The sequence below is a fragment of the Panicum virgatum genome, chromosome 5K (assembly GCF_016808335.1).
Source record: "Panicum virgatum strain AP13 chromosome 5K, P.virgatum_v5, whole genome shotgun sequence".
NCBI classification, from domain to species: Eukaryota; Viridiplantae; Streptophyta; class Magnoliopsida; order Poales; family Poaceae; genus Panicum; species Panicum virgatum.
In genome coordinates this window covers 39,558,252-39,576,461 of record NC_053140.1, presented here as the reverse complement: position 1 = coordinate 39,576,461, position 18,210 = coordinate 39,558,252, and the positions used below count along the sequence as shown (strand labels likewise).

Here is an 18,210-nt window from a genome sequence, read left to right as displayed (position 1 = left end):
GTTCGCCGCCGATGACGAAGCTTCAGCCTTCAGCTCGCCGGGAGGTTCCGGGCTTGCCGCGAGTGTTCTGCTATCTGCGGAGCTCGAGCGGGGGTTCCACAACTTGGTGTGCGGAGGTGGCGGACAGTGAATTCACAGGTGCCTGCATTATTGCCTAGCAGCTTCGTTCTTGAGAAAATCAAGTTAGTTAACAAAGTGAAAGGAGCTTGTTCCGATCCATTTTGAAAACCTGAGGCGCGTGAACAATCGAAGGTAATGCATATGGAGGAAGGAAACATGACCTTCGCTAGTTGCATGCATGATGTCACGTTGAACAGTGGTGGCATATCATTATAGGCCGCTTTAGGAGCTTTACAGTACCGTGGATGTGTTTGCCGCAGAGGTTGCGCTGGGGTCGATGCTCGTCATAGAGACGAAGCGTGCCCGGAGGGGTTCTCGCTGCACGCAGGTCTGCGTTCGCAGCTGTCCGCGGAGGTCGGCGTCTCCGCGAGGCTTTGATGCTGGTCGAAGGTAATAGTTGTGATCGAGATGTCTGCGTCATCAACTCTGGCAGCTTCGGAGCTTCACCATGGCTCGCCACAGACGAGGCCAAGCCTTGCTGCCGAACTTCTCGCGGAGGTTCGCGAAGGTTTGTCTTGCCGCGAAGCTTCCGTGATGCCATGGAGGATCGGCTCGCCGCGGAAGTTGCCGGCGACCGCGAAGGTTCGGCTCGCCGCGGAAGTTGCCGGCGACCGCGAAGGTTCAGCTCGCCGCGGACGTTGTGACGGTCGCGAAGGTTCAGCTCGCCGCGGAGGTTGCGACGACCGCGAAGGTTCAGCTTGCCGCGGAGGTTCAGCTCGTAGCTGATGGCCGCGAAGCTTCAGCTCGCCGTAGGAGCTCCGAATTTGCCGCGGAGGTTCCTCTCTACGCGGAGCTTCATGATCTCTCCTCGAGGCAGAGATTTTTTGCCTTGGATCCTTTGTGTATTAGCTTAGCATGGCAAGTCAAACGAGAAAGATGATTAGAAATTGCACTTTGCATTTATGCGAGAACATCAAGTGAAGGTTGTAATATTAAAATATTTTCATGAACAAGGACACGTTTGGGTGTTGCTTAGCCTTTGTAGTCTCGCACGGGGTAAAACGAGTAGGCTGCAGACTGCTTCGTCTGGACCTAGCTGTTCCGCCGCCTTTGATTGGGAAGGCTCGTTTTGTTTCAACAGAACCAAAACAGGTTGCACCACAGGGTAGGACAAAAAGGAAACCAGCGAAGGTACCCCGCGGCGCAGGCAACCAGCATGGCTTGCGCGCCGTCATCGTCCATGCCGCACGCGAAGCTCCGGCTGCCGCCTGGACGATCGCCGCCGGCGAAGCCCCAGGCTGCGCCAACGGCGCCACGAAGGATGCCGCCGCGCGGCTCGCTCACGCATGCCGCCGGCGTCGAAGGTCGCGGTAGCGCCTCCAGTCTCCGGACTAGGGCACCCGGCTTACCACCGGCAGGAGGTAGCCATGCTCCACACTGCCGTTTCGTGCTCCATGTGGCCTTGCAAAAAGTGGAAAACGACGAGGGTGGCAGGATAAAGAAAAAAATATTTTCTGGAAGAAAGGAACGGGACCTTCAATTGGGTTTTATTGGGCTGTGTTCTGTTTCTCTGTCTTGGGCAACAGCTTATTTTGTGCCCATGCGGCTTGCATGCATGCGGAGGTGACATGAGAAGCTGCCTCGTTGCTTGGTTGAACAGCGGGATCAGAGGTTGAGATGTCAGCGGGTCGCGGTTTGTCGCGAAGGTTGCCGCTCCCCGGAGGTCGAGCAACCGGCGGAGGTCGCGGTTAGTCGTGGAGGTTGCCGCTCGTCCCGGAGGTTGAGCTGCCGGCGGAGGTTGTGGCTGCCGCGGAGGTCGTCGAGGTTGCCGGCTGCTTGCCTTAAATAATTTTGGCCTTCGCAGGTAGGAAGCTTCGCCATGGAGCTTCGAGTGGTTCACCGCTTTCGGCTTCTAGTTGAGCGATTGCATGGCCCATGCAAGAACCATCGAAGGTTCCCGGGTCCTTGCCTCTCATCTCGTGGATGAACGAAGGTGCATGACCTCAAGCGCATTAAGCTTCGCTCCACCTCAATATCATCATCTCTCTAAAAAAATAAGATGTGCCGAGCACGGTGGGCACCAACTGTTGGGGTTTTGCCCCCGAACAGACAAGAGATGAGATAGAGAGAGAGGAGAGAGCAAGCCAAGTGAGCAAATAAGCAAGAGGCCAAAAGTCCCCCACCTCCTCCCCATGGGGGCTATTTATAGGGTGGAGGTGGTGGTTGTTTATACTTATTCCCTTAGTGGGATCGCATATTATAAGAAAGTCCTTGATATTTACAAACAAATCCCTAGAAGTTGCAAATAAGTCCCTAGAACTCATAAACTAACCCTTAGACCCTCTAATTTAGACTCTTTTACACAAAGGGGGTCCCTAGCCTTACGTGGTAGTCTAGGCGCACCCCAACATATTTCATTAGATAATTTCTATTTTCATTTAGTTTCTCAAATCTTCAAAATTAATGAATATCATTTGTTTTTTTATAAAACAAATTATATATTTTTTCAAAATATGTTCCAAGATAACATATTATATTTATTTATATTAAACAATTTTTTATTTGTAGAAAACAAATATTTTGTTGCACAGTAATAAAGTCTCGCAGATTGTCGTTTGAAGACTATACTACAATAGTAGTTCTTCCAAAAATAATATTTAATCCTAGCAACTGTGAATCAAATTTGTTCTAAAGTTTCAACCAAAAAGATTTAACTCAGGCACAGAATTGTCATGTCATACAGACTTCTGATGATTGATGATCATATTAGTGCATTCACAGTAGATAGTTGAGTTTTATAGAGAATCGAGAAACAATTTTGTTATTCCATTTTAAATGAATAATTTTATGAATCTGTTAATTGTTTGGGACAAACTTCTTGCATTGAACAGTTTATGTTACTTTGCTGATACTCACTGTCACTGTGCTATATTTTGTTTCAGGGTGATGGGTGCTGCTGCGCTTCAAAAATATATCGGTAGCTTAGGTGGAATTGGGGCATCTGGTGTCGGTTCTAGTTCATCATATTCCCCAAAAGAGATGAATAAGGATATCATGCCTGAGAAGGTAATAAAATATACATAAACTGTAGTGTGTTTTTGGGTACAATACTATTTTTATTGTGGTTGTTTTTTTTTATTAATGTGATGTCTCGGTACAGAAGCAAACACCATATTCAATCAAACTTTTCCGTTACAGAATGTCAAGACATTTAAAGACGTCAAAGGTTGCGATGATGCAAAAAAGGAACTTGAGGAGGTAGTTGAGTATCTCAAAAATCCTTCAAAGTTCACTCGCCTTGGTGGAAAGCTACCGAAGGTAATCATTCTATGCCATACTGCAAGCAACATTTTGTCATTAACTTGCTCTGTGAACTCCTCGAGATATACATGTCGTTTTTTATTGGCTAATTGAGCTGTTGTAAATCTTGCTGTTTAATAAATTCTCACTTTTTTTTGCAGGGAATACTTTTGACTGGTGCTCCAGGAACTGGGAAGACACTACTTGCGAAGGTAAACTTGTTTGGAGGTCTCATTAATTGTTTGTTGTGTTTTTTTTTCCTCTTGTGAGGGAGAAGCTCACATGGCTAGACAGTTTGAGCATGACTTAGCTATAGTACTTCTTGAATTTTGCACTATGATTTTTTGCTTATACATATCATGGTTCTTAAGGCGTCGCCTAGGCGACGCCAAGGCGTCAAGGCGCTCAGGGAGGCCAAGGCGTCGCCGACGCCCAGCCAGAAGAGAGGAAGAGTAAGGGGAAGGAGCGACCGGGATGAGGTGTCCATGGTCGCCTTACCATAACAGCAGCAAAGTGAGAGAGGGAGGGAGGGAGAAGGGGGAGGAAGAGGAGAAACAGCTTCCTGCTAGCTCTGGCGTCGATCCGACGGACAGCAGCCATCTGGAGAGCGTGAGGAAGGGAGGGAGAAGGGAGAGGAAGGGAAGGCTTCCCTGCTGGCTCTGGCGGCTGGCGCGGATCCAGCAGGCAGCGGCTCACCTGGAGAACTTGAGGGAGGGAGAAGGGAGAGGGAGAGGAGGGGGAAGCTTCCTGCTAGCTCCGGTGAGGGAGGGAGAAGGAGGGAGAGGGCGAGGGCGAGGAGGGAGAGGAGCGGAAGGCAGCCGCCGCCGCCGGCAGTGACTCGCGAGCGAAGGGTGGGCAAGTTTGAGAGTGTTCGGGAGAGGGGAGCTAGGTCAGGCCTGGTGGGGATGTGGGGTGGTGCTTGGGCTTTTAGTGGGCTGGGCCAAGTTGTCTCCTTTCTCTTAATCTTTTTCCTTTTCTCCCTTCTCCTTCCTTCTCTTTTTTCTTTTTCTCCCTACATCCTGCTGCTATAAGGCATCGCCTTGCTCGCCTAGGCGTCCGCCTAGGCGTCGCCTCGCCATGCCGACGGGGTCGCTCGCCGTGCCTCGCCTTAACGCCTTAAGAACATTGATACATATATTCCCTCCATCCGTAGAAACAAGTAATTCTGGGATTCAAAATTTGTCTCGAAAAACAAGTCATTGTCACCCCATTTAGTATGTCCATGTGCATGCAGCAGTCCAGTAGCACCAAATATAGTTAATAAATATGGGCAAGTAAGGTTATTTTACTTCCTTATTAATTTGTATTTGCCCTATAGTTCCTGTTCCTGGAATGCCTTTTTTTAATTCTTTTTCTTGATAGTTAAATAGTTAATAATTTGTATTAGCACCAAATATAGTTAATAAATAGGAGCAAGTAAGGGGAGTACCCAGTAGTGCCATCTCCAGCTGTTTCCCTTGAAGGAAGTTCCTTTCCTCAGTTATTGTAAGCTGTAGGAGCCTAGGACCATCACATGTACTCCTCTCACTTTCATCCTATATAGAGCAATTGGCTGTAGTTATCTGATTCTTTTTTTTTTTATGCTACTGCTGTTTCCTTGAACAAACAATACCTTACTGGGTCTGGCCTTTTGCTCTAGGCCATTGCTGGAGAAGCTGGTGTACCATTTTTTTACCGAGCAGGTTCAGAATTTGAGGAAATGTAAGATCTCTTGTACAGTGCTATGTGGCCTTATAATTTTCTTGTATTCTTCCGGAACTTTACCAGTTGTCATTTTGTCTTTCTTGAGGCAGAAAAATAACCCATAGTCGATGTCTGTGATTTGAATTTATTCCATAATGTTGTTGAAATGCTACTAAAATGATACATTCTTGGCATTCATGACAAATAAAAGTCTGTAACATCTGAAATTTAATATCACCAGGCTATTTATTACTATCAAAGTTTCCTTTTTTAACTATGACTACCGTGACCATCTTCTCAGGTTTGTTGGTGTTGGTGCTCGGAGAGTGAGGTCATTGTTTCAAGCCGCAAAGAAGAAGGTATTTACACATATTTTTCCTCTCAACTTGTATTTTTCTGAGCTTTTCCTTAAACATTTTCTCTGTGTCTATGGTTTCTCAATCAGAGCTAGCTACCTACCTTGGCAACCTTTTATTTACTTACTTTCTTTGACTACCCTGTGTAAAAGAGTATGCAGCAGCAGATATATTATTAGTGCATTGTTTTACATTAATTGATGACTCTTTGGTTTCTTTCCAGAAGGGTAAATATCGAACCTCCTTTTGCTTTCATCACAAAAAGAATAGTGCCATCCAGAAATATTATTTATTATTTGTCCAGTCGAAATTCCTATACTTTGAATGCGAATATGTTTTGCAAGGGGACAAAACTATTTAGTTTGGTAACATGAACAATGGTATTATATATATGTTATGAAATGTGCTTCTGAAATGCGATATTTTTATGTTTTTACTAACATATTATTATGAAAACTAGTGGTCAAAGTTATATATTGGAGACTAATCTTGTCCAAAGATTCATGCATTCTTTCTTTTTGCATGCATTCTTTAATACAGGGCACAATGTCGCTTTAACAATCTTTCTTTTTTCAGGCACCATGCATTGTCTTCATTGATGAAATAGATGCTGTGGGTTCAACTAGAAAGCAGTGGGAAGGGCACACAAAGAAAACACTGCATCAACTTCTTGTTGAGATGGATGGGTTTGAACAGAATGAGGTGAAGTTAGGCTATCATGTAATTGAATAAGCACCGTACTCCGACCTTTATCTGACACTCTCCAATTGATATGAATCTTACAGGGAATAATTGTAATGGCTGCAACAAACTTGCCAGATATTCTTGACCCTGCACTCACGCGACCCGGTAGATTTGATAGGCATGTAAGTCACCTGAGCAAATTCCTAATTCTGTTGAAGACTCAATTCCAAAAGTTCTATCAAGTGTGGTGCAAAAGTAAATTGATTAACTCTGTTGAGCTTTCTCTGCTAGATTGTTGTCCTAAGCCCAGATGTGCGGGGTCGCCAAGAGATTCTGGAGCTCTATTTGCAAGACAAGCCGGTGGCCAATGATGTAGATATCAACGCGATTGCCCGTAGTACACCTGGTTTTAATGGGGCAGGTACGCACATTTCCCCTTACTCCACTGCTGTGGAAGTAATATTTCACATTTCATTTTATAAAAGCATCATAAGGGATTTCATATCCGGATAGTGATGGGGTAATTCTTTTCATTACCAGACCATTTTCCTCATTTCCCTATAATTTATTATTCCAGATCCTAACCTTTCTTTGAGTATAAATACATATTAAACATTTTTCACTTTAAGAAAATATATCAAAGATGCCTTGAGTATAATGTTTTGGATCTTACACTGATGTTCTGACATTTCTTTGTTCATTTCTGTTAGACCTTGCGAACCTTGTAAACATTGCAGCAATTAAGGCTGCAGTTGAAGGTGCTGACAAGTTGACTGCTGCACAATTGGAGTTTGCCAAAGACCGTATTATCATGGGAACTGAGAGGAAATCAATGTTCATATCTAATGAATCGAGAAAGGCATGTTTATTTCTGTTGTTTTTCCTTTTTGGCAAGTTAAAAAGAACAAGTAGTTCTAATATCAGTTTTTGTTAATCTATATAATTAATTTCTTTTCTTTTTCATTAGCTTACTGCCTACCATGAAAGTGGACATGCTATTGTTGCACTCAACACCCAGGGTGCTAACCCCATTCACAAGGCAACTATCCTTCCTCGTGGGTCTGCCCTTGGAATGGTCACGCAACTTCCCTCACAAGATGAGACTTCTATTAGCAAGAAACAACTCCTGGCACGTCTTGATGTTTGCATGGGTGGGAGGGTTGCTGAAGAGCTGATCTTTGGGGAAGACAATGTTACAACTGGGGCACGAAATGATCTTCATACTGCAACGGAGCTTGCCCAGTACATGGTGATTATTTGTCTGCTGGGAAATTGATTGTTAGATGTGTTCTAAGTGGCTTAACTAACTATGACTTTACAGGTATCAAACTGTGGGATGAGTGATGCTATTGGTCCTGTGCATGTGAAAGAGCGACCAAGTGTAGAGATGCAATCGAGGATAGATGCTGAGGTATTTTTTCATAGGTCTTGTGCTCAAATATACTGATGAGTGATGACATTTTCCATTTTGCTAAACATTTAGGGAGTTCTGTTCCTATATTTTTGGGTAAATGCTAGCTCATGTTGTATGTTCTTTTCATTCTCAATATATCGCTTGTGTAAGCTAGTGATCATTGTCTGGTTTGCTTGTGCGTAGTCTGCATTAACTAGTCTAGTGTTCAATGTGGTTGTCTGCATGACATTAATGAAGTGGCTGCGATTGGTCGCTGGTAGTCCTACTGGCTGATTGCCCATGTAGAGACCTATGTTGGTCGTTTTGTGTTTATGTTGGGCGCGTATGTAACTTAAGTGTTTTGTGGGTGTGTGTTGTGTTATACCAGCTATTTTAGCCTCTTCTTCTATCTTAATTGCAGATATGCAGCTCACCTGCGTATTCGAGAAAAAAGTGGCTGCGATTTCCTCTTGCATTTTTCTGATAACATGGCCTTGCAGGTAGTGAAGCTTCTAAGAGAGGCTTATGGGCGGGTAAAGCGTCTGCTTAAGAAGGTTTGTCTCCCAACCATGATGGGTTCTGCCCCAGCATGATCACTGTCATGTAACTCCAGATCCTCATGCCTCACTTAGCATTGATTCATTATTCCCAACTTCTTTCAGCACGAGAAGCAATTACATGCGTTAGCGAATGCGTTGCTGGAGCACGAAACACTTACTGCGGATGAGATCAACAAAGTAGTTCATCCATACCAAGAAGAGCCCCAGTTCTCCTTCCAAGATGAGGAGTTTGCCCTCACTTAAAAGATTCTTTCGTTACATCCAGACAGCATTCACCAACTGTGAATTGTAAATCCATGTACAGTAAGTGGTGCCTAGATGAACCATGGAAGTTCTTTCAGACGTCTCCCTTCTGTAAAGTGGGGTACAAAACCTGTGGTGCATTTTCTTCTCGGCACCATTTTCCTTTGGTGAACAGGCAAGCATCAGAAGAAGATATTTGCAAAGGGTGATGCAAGCTTATCGATAATTCTTTCATTGGAAGACCACCATGCTCCCTTGGCAAAGCTTTGGATTGCAAAGCCCCTCCATACTTTTAGTTTAGCTAGGAGAGATATAGGTGTAACATTGCATGTTCTGAAGGCTAGGTTTCTGGCTAGGGAGACATCTTTTTACAATGTTCTTTTCACCTTTTTCTTTTTACATTTGTTGTAAGGAGCTCGTACATATAAAGGTTGGTGCCAAATAAACATTGATTCACTCTTTGTACTAAGTTAATCTTTTCTAAGTTTATACCAAATGAATGCATTGTCAAGATATTATTTTACGGTCGATTCAATGAGGCTACTTTTATATTGATGATGGTGTTTTTCCCTCTACAAACTTATTTAAAATTATACAACTTTGACTTGGGATAAAGCTAAAAGGAACTATAGCTTAAAAGAGTGAATATGATGCATATCAAGCTAGCATGGTGGTGTGAGGACACCGCTTGGGGGGCACTGTCAATCTTCTTATGCATATCATGATCCATACTTTGTTCTGAAGTTGATGGGGTGGGGCCAGCTCCATGGCCACCGGCCCTAGAGGAGGGGACCAGGGGCGGCGGTTGTCAATCTTCTTATGCATATCATGCTCCATACTTTGTTCTGAAGTTGATGGGGGTGGGGCCAGCTCCATGACCACCGGCCCTAGAGGAGGGGGCCAGGGGCGGTGGTTCGGCAGGCAGAGGGCGGCAGCCGGGGCGACAAGGCGGCGACGGTGGGAGGGGAAGGCAGGAGGGCAGCGTGCCATGACCTGTGTTCCAAAGCTTGTGCGATGGAGGCGGCAAAAATCGCTGAAAGCGATGAATAGATGCACCCTTCACTTGCTCCATTGAGGTATTCCAAGGTTTCATTTCCGTTAAAGTTTACAGGTGGAATTCGTGCTTCCCCTCACATGAACCCATGACAAAACCCATCATCGTCTTATTATTATTATTATGCAGCCAGCGGACCTTTGCCGGCCACCACGACACCAAGCCAGATGCTCCTGTACAGTGCTTACAATTTGCACACGAACCTACAACGCTGAAGAGATACCTGTACCCCTCTTATGTACCTCGTGCAGAAGAAACGAAAGAACCAAAGAATGTACACTGCTCAAGCCGTCAGGCGAGCAAAGCCAAAGGAATGCAAATATGCAATTGCAATGTTGCAGACCAGCTTGGAGTCTCTCTACGCCTCGGAGACCAGCTCCTTGTTGCTGATGGCAACCGGCGCCGGGATGACGGTGCCGGCGATCCCCGGCCACCAGTACTGCTGCAGCCGCTCGACGCCCGGCAGCTGCCAGACGATCTCCGGCTGCTTCCGGCGGCGCGGCGGCGCCCTGGCCAGCGCGCTGAGCGCCCTGAAGTAGTTGCTGGACTCGTGGTCCCGGAGGATGGCGCCCTCGGCGCCGTAGGCCGACAGGTCGCTCAGCGTCTCGAGAGGGTGCGGCGAGTTGAGGAAGGCGCGCAGCGCGCTGGCCACCAGGGCCCTCGGCGCGGCGCCGTCCGGGTCCAGCCGGAACAGCGCCGCGCCCTCCGGGAGGAACGGGTGCCGCGGCGACGCGCTGCTGTCGGGCTGCAGGATGTAAGTGGCGCCCATGGGCATGTACAGCGCCCTGTGGGTGTTGAGGCACGGGTGGGTGCGCAGCACGCCGTTGAGGCGCCTGAGCAGCGCGATGGCGTGGCCCGGGTAGCGGCACGAGAAGGCCCTGGGCACGATGTCCCGGTGCATGGCCACGGACCGGACGTGCGCCTCGCCGACGCCCAGCGCCTCCAGCACGCGGTGCCCGCCGCAGAACACGGAGGGCGCCCCGAACGTGACCGCGGGGTGGAGCGCCTCGGGCGCCACCACCCCGCGCGCCAGCAGCATCAGGCTGACCAGCACCGCGAGGCTGCCGCCGAGGGAGTGGCCCGTGAACCGCAGCCGCGCGCCGGCCCCGCTCGCCGCCAGGTGCGCCTCGATCTCCGGCATCACCTGCTCGAGGATGCCCTTGGCCGCCTCGTAGATGCCGCGGTGCACCAGCACCCCCGTGCCCTCGAACTCGGTGGGCTCGAACAGGAGGTTGGCCTGCCACGACGCCAGCGAGTCGGAGCCCTGGATGACGAAGCAACGGGTGCGCGCGTCCGCCTCGTCGCACGCGAACCACTCGCACGGCGACGACAGCGGCGACCGCAGGTCGCGGGCCGCCTCCTGCCGCGCCTCGTCCTCCGCGGCCACCACCGCCGTCACCGTCGACGCCGCCATGTACGCGGCCACGCCCGAGTTGTACAGCCGGCCCTGCCCCGCCGCCTGCTGGTGCTGCGGCGGCGCGCCGAACGAGAGCAGGCCGCGCGCGCGCGCGCGGACGTAGGACGCGGCCGACGCCGCCACCTCGTAGGCCAGGTGGGAACGGATCGGGCGGCGCGGCTGCGGGCCGGAGGCCACCTCGTAAGCCGGGGCGGTGCGCGGCCGGGTGGAGTCCGCGTCCAGCTTGGCGCTTATGATGCCGGCCTCGGCCTTCTTCTCCAGCGACGACGTCACGAACCGCAATCCGTAATGCTTCTTCAGCTCCTCGACCTGAAATCACAATACGAAATCAGTTGACCTTCTTCAGATGCTGCTACTCGCATCATCATTTACTGAGCTTCAACCAACTGATTAAAAGCAACAAAAGTCCATTAAAAAAATCGAGCATTGATTCAGGTTCTGTTGAATGTATGAGTACAAGAGAGGTGGGAATATCCAAAATTAACACCGAAAAGCATGGCAGCATCACATCACAATCAGAACCAAGTTTTGAATACGGATCATCATTTTTAGAGAAAATGCGGGACATCATTTGGCCGCGGTTTGCCGGTATATGGAACTTTCCAGCAACTACCTGGAGAAAACGTCAGAAAACTATACGTGCAAATCTTCTCCATAAATCCAGAAAACTACATGCAGGCTACGGCACAAACCTAACAGCTACCAGCTAAAACAGCAGCAAAATTATGTCCACTAATAATAAGAAAGAATCATGCTCTAGAAAAAAAAATAATTGACGCGCAAGCTGTTCTTAATTAGTGGGGCTAGCAAATTACGTGGGTGTTGCACCGAATATGCTGGCGCGAGGACAGATCGGAAGCCTTTGGTTTCGACCTAGCCGTCGGCGAATTGAAGCCGCCGGTCCTACCTAAATCTGGCAACCATTAAAGACGATTCCTCCATTACCCATACCGAGAAATTTTCAATTCGAGCCAGCCCCACAAAATTCTTTCCAAAAACTTAAAAAGGAAATGACGGGACAAGTGGCAGTGGCCCCCCAGTCCAGCCGTCCAGCAGGCCCAGCCTGTAGGCGCGGGGATTAGTTGAGCAGCACGGGGATTTAGATCAGCCGATCTCGGCCGTCGGGGCCCGAACGGACGGCTAGGGGTTTGTCATTTTGATCGTCGTTCGGTGGGGGTGGGGGTGTGGGGGCTGTTCGGCTAATTTAAAAGTCGGTTGATTTCGGCCCAAATTCGGGGAAAAGAGAAGCGAACAGGGCGCTCGCGCGGTGGCTCACCTTGATCTCGGGGATGACGTAAGCCATGTTGCAGAGGAAGGCCAGCTGCGCGAAGAGCCGCGCCTCGCCGAGCGGGGCCCGCGCTAGCAGCTTGCCGAAGGAGTGCTGGTCCCACCTGGCGTCCTCGGCCTCCTCCTCCTCGTCGTCGTAGCTCACGCCGCAGCCGCCGTCGTGGTCGCCGTCGAGGTGGTACACGTCGTCGTCGTCCAAGTCCTCGTCGCCGAGGACGTCGCGCTTGGCCGGGTCGTGGAAGCGCGACCGCAGCTCGAGGAGGCGCTCGAGCCAGTGCGCCTCGGGCCTCCGGGCGGCCGGCATTTCCGGCTCGGGCTCGGTCTCGGCCTCGGGCGGCGGCGGGTCGTCCGCCACGGTGAGGAGGCGGGACCCGTCGCCGCCGCCGTCAAGCAGCGGCGGCGGGCGCAGCGGCGCGGCGCCGAACTGGAACGGGAAGACGCCGATGGAGCGGCTGGTGGTGAGCGCGGCCCCCGCGGCCCCGCCGCGGCGGGAGCAGCGGAGGTGCGGCTCGGAGCGCGAGCGCCGGATGCCGGCGTGCATGGTCGCCGGCTCCCTCCTGCCCCCGCGCCGCGGCCCCGCCGCCGCCGCCGCCGCGGCTGCCCCCGCGGCCGCGACGCTCGCCACCATGGCGTCAGCGTCGCCTCACGCGCGCAATTGCTCCCGGATGCTGGAGGCGGGCCGGCGGGCGGAGTGAATTCGGCAGGTGCCCGCGGCGGTGGAGAATAGATGGTTGGCGTTGGTGGTTAGCTTCTTGGTGGCGACCGCTCCAGGCCGAGGCAGAGGCGGGGGTTCGGTTGGTCAGCCCGTGCGTGGGAGGGATCCCGAGCCCGAGCCCGAGCACGGGGGTATTCCGCAAGCGGCGCTGGCTTTAATAGCGCATAGACGCATAGTTCGGGCAGGGCAGGGCGCGCGCGCGGTGCCCGAAACCGCGCGCGAAAGGAAGCCCGAGACGCCACGACAGCAGCAAGGGACTGGTTGGGTAGGCAAATGACCGTGCTGACCTCGGGGCAAACTGCCGCAAAGTATATGAGATCTGAAGGGGGGTATTTCCGGGAATACTCATATAAGTAGGCTGCTGTACGCGAGTAAAAGTAAGCGCTGTTGCCCGGTCGCGCGCGGGCGGCCGAGGCCCGAGACCGGAGGGAGAAGGGGGCGGAAAAAAAAAAGATCGCGGCAGCGTCGACCGGCTTCGGGGTCTCCGCCCGGGCCGGGACGAAAGCGTGGCGAAGCAGCACGTTGCGGGGGCGCACGGGGAGCGAGGGGAATCGAATATGCCGGGCACGGCTCGGTTTCGGCGCCCGCGGACGGTGGGGGGAACGTGCCAACTGCTAAACGCCGCTGGGACGTGTTGCTGTCCGAGCGCGCGCGGCCGCGGCATACGATTGTTCTACTTCTCTTCTACCGTCGTCGTCCTCGGCTCCTTAGTTCGTTCCTACTTCTAAGTTCTACCGTCTAGACTAGACGGCTCTGCGGCACACGATTCATCAGCGCGGAAAATGTGCAAAGAGCCGGCACCATTGCAAACGAATCCGCCCGTAGAGGCGTAGATGCACGCGATGCAACCGACACGTTTGGGTGTGACGTGTGTTTGGGTTTTACAAGTCCTCGATCTTTTCCCCAAAACTGACGCACCGTGAACGAACTTGATATAAGAACTCGATGATAGTAGTTGCTCCAAACGCCGTTCTTTTTGGCCGAACCACGGGCGTTACCACTACCCAACTCCAACTCCAGCTCGGCTTGTTTTTTTCGTCCGGACAACAGGTCCAACAGCAGGAGCTAGCGCTATGCTCTTGAGGATTCTGATGAGCAAAATACGAAGCGGTTGGTTTCTTAAGGCGCGGTCGGAGACGACAAGGCGGAGACGCCGCGCCCTTGCGTGGACGCCAACGATGCGGAAACCTTGTAGTTGTAGCACCACCCAGCGGCGGTCGCCGTGCGCATATACTATAATAGCGGCGGACGGGGAAGCAAGAGAGATCTTGCGACAGCGATCGATTTAGTTGGACGGATCGGAGCATTTTAGTTAATTTGTATCTATCATCATCTTTTATGGAGAATGGAGCTGAAAGTTCACTGGAGCATCTTTTATTTAGAATCTACTACGATGAACATATATATAATGTTTGGTTAGCGAGTACTGGCTGCTAAATACTGCTGCGGCTGCTTGCGCAAATAAATCCCGTCGCAAATTGCAAGGAGAGCGATCTTGTCAGCTTGCTGCTCCGCCGATCGAGACCGCAGGGCCGGCCTCATCACCTGGATTACGAAACGCTCATGGTTCTCTCAGACGCATCGAGCGTGCCCCATCGTGGGCGTGGCTCCATGTGACAGAACCGAACCGCCAAGTTAAACGGCTTAATTAAATGTAATAACCATCATTTGAACGCATCAGACGCATTAGCTTAATTAAATGTAACCTGACAGTCTGTTTCCAACCCACAGGCCGATCGAAACACACCAGAAGTCTCGCGCGACGGCGAGTGCAGACGGTACCAGCATAATACAATTTTACAAAATAGTAAACAATATTAAGATATTTACAAAATGACTTTTACAAATTAAAGTTCACATAATAGATAATAGCAGCAGTAGAGAGAGTCTAATCTGAGGAAGATTTTCATTAGAAACCAACTGAAATAAAATGAAGTAAAACGATTACTACGGAGACGTGAGGACGTCACATCGAGCCCACCGATGTTAATCCTGGTTACCTTCTGTACCTGAAACAGGGTAAACAATAAACCCTGAGTATACTAATACTCAGCAAGACTTACCCGACTATGGGTATACATAGCCCACTATCTAGACATGCACGGCTTTCTGGCTGTGGGTTGTTTTGCGGAAAAGCAATTGAGAGTGAGTCCTTACTTTCAATATTTTAGCTCAAAATTAGGAATGAGTACCTATTTTCTACGGTTTGCATTTCTACACCAATCAGTGTGGAAAAACAATTAATTAGGTACAACCATATTGATCATTACATTCCCTTCCATGTTCTTACTACGATGTGATTCAGAGATCAATGTGCTCATGACCGAGAGCGACTGACGGCGAATCGATCCGATTTAACCTTGCAAGGTGGACTTAACCAACACGACACGTATTTGCCCCGTCGGACTATACGAGCCATCCATTCCCCTCCCCGCCTCGAACTACAGAACCGCCCCACCTGCATATAGTCAACCGAGCCCTACGATAGACCACCAAAAGTAAACATATGCATCCCAATTCTCCGCGGCCACTCGACTGCCCTAAGGGGTGGGTAGAAGTTCTGTACTTTCGAAACAAGGCAGTACTAGGCTTACCGGTTTCGACTACCTCCTACTCCCGGCATGCAGTTAGTACAATTCAAACATGATCAGCAGGGCCAACAACGGTATGGTCCTCAATCGACTCGGACGGGGCTAAGATACCCAGGAACCCTGTCCTGCTGCCATACCTATACATCATCATTATTCCCCGTCCGGTCTCATATTTCCATGTCAATTTCAAAAACTCAGGTACTGTATATAAGTATATAACATATATCTCGCGAGTAACCGGAAATTACTCGACTTCTAAGTATCCTATATCTCGCGAGTGCAAAAAGTCACTCGACTTCTATCGAGAAGTATTAAGCATAGCATTTCTATCGTCCTATACATGCTAGTATAATTCAGGGAAACCTAGGGATCATACAACTAAGGTTCCAATCAACTCCTGAAACGTAATGCACAAATAATAAATACATATATAGGTGTCATAATTTCAAATAATAGGATGTGCACCGGGGCTTGTCTGGGATTAACACTAAGTCAGTGTTAGTTAGATGATACTCGCTTGGCGAGCATCTTCCTTTGGCCATGCACATTGGGTTCCATCCATCCGTCTTCGGGATATGTCCACCAACATCGTCTTTGGGTTCGGCTCCAGTAGCACGTCCTTCATATGGTTCATCTATCGTATCTAAATGAGATGCATCAATGTGGATGTCTGAATGCAGGACAGTATAGTAGATGATACAGCAAAAAGAACAAGCGAGGCTGGCACAATGTCACGATTGCATGGACACGAGCATAATGCCATGTAATGCGATACAATTACAAGAAAGACATGACTGGGCAATCATTTATCGAGTAAACACAACAAACAAACTCAAAAGGCAATTGGGTTGGTGCTGAAATACTAGAGTTCACTTAATTTATTTTAACCTGAAGTATTTCCTTCAAAAAGTATTACTAAACTTGCTTAGAACAACAAAGCAAATACACAGAGCAAGACGGGTAACTAGAGATTTTTATTCAACTAAAAAGCACATAAGACCAAGTGGCATGAAAGTAACCCACAATCTGATCTTAGGAATTAACTTCAATTATGCAAAATCAATATGAATTATTGAAATTAAACTTGCAGAGAAAGATTGCCTAACAACAAGTATAACAGGAAAGCTATGGCTAGCAACTAATCAAAAGCAGAAACACGACTTACAGCTTTAAACTTGTAACCAAATTTTACCAACATGATATGCTACTGAGAAGGAGTGTAAAAATAATTAACCAACATTTATTGATAACATAAAGTATTTATTTTATCCTCAACAAGACAAACTGAACAAAAATAGATTTACACACATGTGCATAGCTTCCAGACATGAAATTTTTACAGTAAACTAAGAATGCAAATAATAAGCTACTGCATAAATTTCATAATTTTTGAACATCAAAAACTGCAGATATTAAATAGACAAGCGTAAACAAGCATTAACCATGATTAAATCAATACATCATGAAAATATTAAACAAATAGCAGGTTAAATATTTTTCCTAAGTTCTACATGCCAAATAAAAGCTAATCCAACTGGTTTTACATTTTTACCATTTTTCTACTATTTACTATGCATTTTCAAAGCTTGCAACCACTTAAACTAACATTTAAACTAGAGCAAAAACTATTTAGAAACTGAAGATCAACCTGTAAGAAAAGTTGTAGATCTTAGGACAAGGAATCCAACAAATTTTAGTTTGCATTTTTCTGACTTTTCTATGATTTACTATGATTTTTCAAAGTTTCAGCCAATTATTACAAAACAACCCTTCGCAGCACTATTCATATGAGTCACAGAGTTCGCAGAAAACACCCTGGAATTCTTTCTATTGCTGTCTGGGGTCCCTGGTCGCGAAAACAGGGGAGGGGTGAAAGGGGAACGGCGATTCCGGCCATGGGAGGTCTTGCTGGCGGCGAGGGAGGGGTGGAGGAGCGAGAGGAGATCGGCGCGGACCTGTAGGTAGCCATGGAGCGCGAGGAGACGGTCTGTGGCGGCGGCTCCACGGCGGGTGGCGGGCGGCGGCGGTGCTGTGCCGCTCCGGCGACGTTCCGGCGAGGCATGGAGGTGATGGCCGGGCCCGGGGGCTTCGTTGGGACGAGAGCAAGCGGATTTAGGGGTTGGTGGAGGGCGGGACGAGCTCGGTCGACGGCGGTAGCGGCAGCGTTCTCGCCGGCGGCGAGGCCGGTCGGCGACGAGGCCAGTGTGGGGAGGTCCAGGGGCGCGAGGCGCACCTCATGCGTGCGTCGGTGAGGTGGAAGCGGGCCGGTGGCGATGCGAGGCGGCGAGCGGGGCGGAGAGGCACACGTCGGCTCGGCTCGTGGCCGTGCGGCCATGGCGGGCGACGGTGCAGGGCACGCGGGCGGGTGGTCGCGCGCGCGGGCTCGGCGCAGCGGCAGAAGGAAGGGGCGGCACGGCGGCAACGCGGGACACGCGGAACGCGCGCGTCATTCGGTGGTGCCGTGGCCAATTTGACCTTGGTGACCCCGACAAAATATCGGGGCGTTACACTACATGTGTTCGATCGACCAAGGAGGATGAATCCAACGGACCCCGGCGATTTTGTATGTGCCGAGATGCCGCCACCGAGCGTGGTCTGCCATGTTTCCTCTGGCGCCGACGACAAAGTTACTCGTCGTCGCGCATCTCGATCGCTCTAGCTGCGGGCTTGGCCTGGGCTCGCCCCAAGGCTGTGAAAGGCATGTGCAATGGTGGAAGCAGTGGAGATGGAGCGAGCGACGAGAGCGACGAATAACTGACGGCCGGGTATGGCCCGGGATGCGGGGGCGACGACCCGGGAAGTCCATGCATGTACCCGTGCTGAATTGCTTGGCCCGACGGCGCCATCGAGTCTTCAATGCCGGGCTC

At 49.8% G+C, this 18,210-nt stretch overlaps 3 protein-coding genes and 1 long non-coding RNA gene across 6 annotated transcripts; 2 read left to right on the top strand and 2 right to left on the bottom strand.

Moving 5' to 3' along the window:
- Nucleotides 1–2,966: 2,966 nt before the first annotated feature.
- On the top strand, nt 2,967–8,802 carry LOC120707437 (ATP-dependent zinc metalloprotease FTSH 9, chloroplastic/mitochondrial). Of its 2 annotated transcripts, none has more exons than XR_005689003.1 (13): nt 2,967–3,126; nt 3,259–3,378; nt 3,522–3,572; nt 5,000–5,061; nt 5,345–5,402; nt 5,976–6,101; nt 6,185–6,265; nt 6,375–6,504; nt 6,794–6,942; nt 7,051–7,332; nt 7,405–7,494; nt 7,898–8,030; nt 8,139–8,802. XR_005689003.1 is itself a non-coding variant. In XM_039992344.1 (13 exons), the coding sequence occupies exons 1-13, from the start codon at nt 3,007–3,009 to the stop codon at nt 8,277–8,279; spliced, it is 1,464 nt and encodes a 487-aa protein (XP_039848278.1). In that variant the 5' UTR covers nt 2,967–3,006; the 3' UTR covers nt 8,280–8,802. The 2 variants fall into 2 exon arrangements, 1 of the variants encoding a protein (XP_039848278.1); XM_039992344.1 differs by having other exon boundaries at nt 7,977–8,030.
- Nucleotides 8,803–9,124: 322 nt separating this feature from the next.
- On the top strand, nt 9,125–9,678 carry LOC120707438. The gene is made up of 2 exons (XR_005689004.1): nt 9,125–9,355; nt 9,463–9,678. It is a non-coding gene; the product is annotated as an uncharacterized LOC120707438 (long non-coding RNA).
- On the bottom strand, nt 9,351–12,869 carry LOC120707436 (phospholipase A1 PLIP1, chloroplastic-like). The gene is made up of 2 exons (XM_039992343.1): nt 12,027–12,869; nt 9,351–11,059 (listed from the first exon to the last, which is right to left on the bottom strand). Exons 1-2 carry the CDS (start codon nt 12,663–12,665, stop codon nt 9,692–9,694), a joined length of 2,007 nt encoding a protein of 668 aa, XP_039848277.1. The 5' UTR covers nt 12,666–12,869; the 3' UTR covers nt 9,351–9,691.
- A 1,672-nt stretch (nt 12,870–14,541) lies between these two features.
- On the bottom strand, nt 14,542–17,738 carry LOC120707435 (transcriptional-regulating factor 1-like). 2 transcript variants are annotated; one of them, XM_039992341.1, is made up of 2 exons: nt 17,299–17,738; nt 14,542–14,761 (listed from the first exon to the last, which is right to left on the bottom strand). In XM_039992341.1, the coding sequence occupies exons 1-2, from the start codon at nt 17,676–17,678 to the stop codon at nt 14,749–14,751; spliced, it is 393 nt and encodes a 130-aa protein (XP_039848275.1). In that variant the 5' UTR covers nt 17,679–17,738; the 3' UTR covers nt 14,542–14,748. The 2 variants fall into 2 exon arrangements, with proteins under 2 accessions (XP_039848275.1, XP_039848276.1); XM_039992342.1 differs by lacking the exon at nt 14,542–14,761 and adding an exon at nt 15,759–15,986.
- Between the last annotated feature and the right edge of the window lie 472 nt (nt 17,739–18,210).

Coding starts and splice junctions, on each gene's coding strand:
- LOC120707437 (XM_039992344.1), top strand. CDS start 3,007: ATGGGTGCTGCTGCGCTTCAAAAATATATCGGTAGCTTAGGTGGAATT. Junction 3,573..4,999: donor GGAAGACACTACTTGCGAAG/GTAAACTTGTTT, acceptor CTTTTGCTCTAG/GCCATTGCTGGAGAAGCTGG. Junction 7,495..7,976: donor AATCGAGGATAGATGCTGAG/GTATTTTTTCAT, acceptor ATGGCCTTGCAG/GTAGTGAAGCTTCTAAGAGA.
- LOC120707436 (XM_039992343.1), bottom strand. CDS start 12,665: ATGGTGGCGAGCGTCGCGGCCGCGGGGGCAGCCGCGGCGGCGGCGGCG. Junction 11,060..12,026: donor ACGTCATCCCCGAGATCAAG/GTGAGCCACCGC, acceptor TTGTGATTTCAG/GTCGAGGAGCTGAAGAAGCA.
- LOC120707435 (XM_039992341.1), bottom strand. CDS start 17,678: ATGGCCGCACGGCCACGAGCCGAGCCGACGTGTGCCTCTCCGCCCCGC.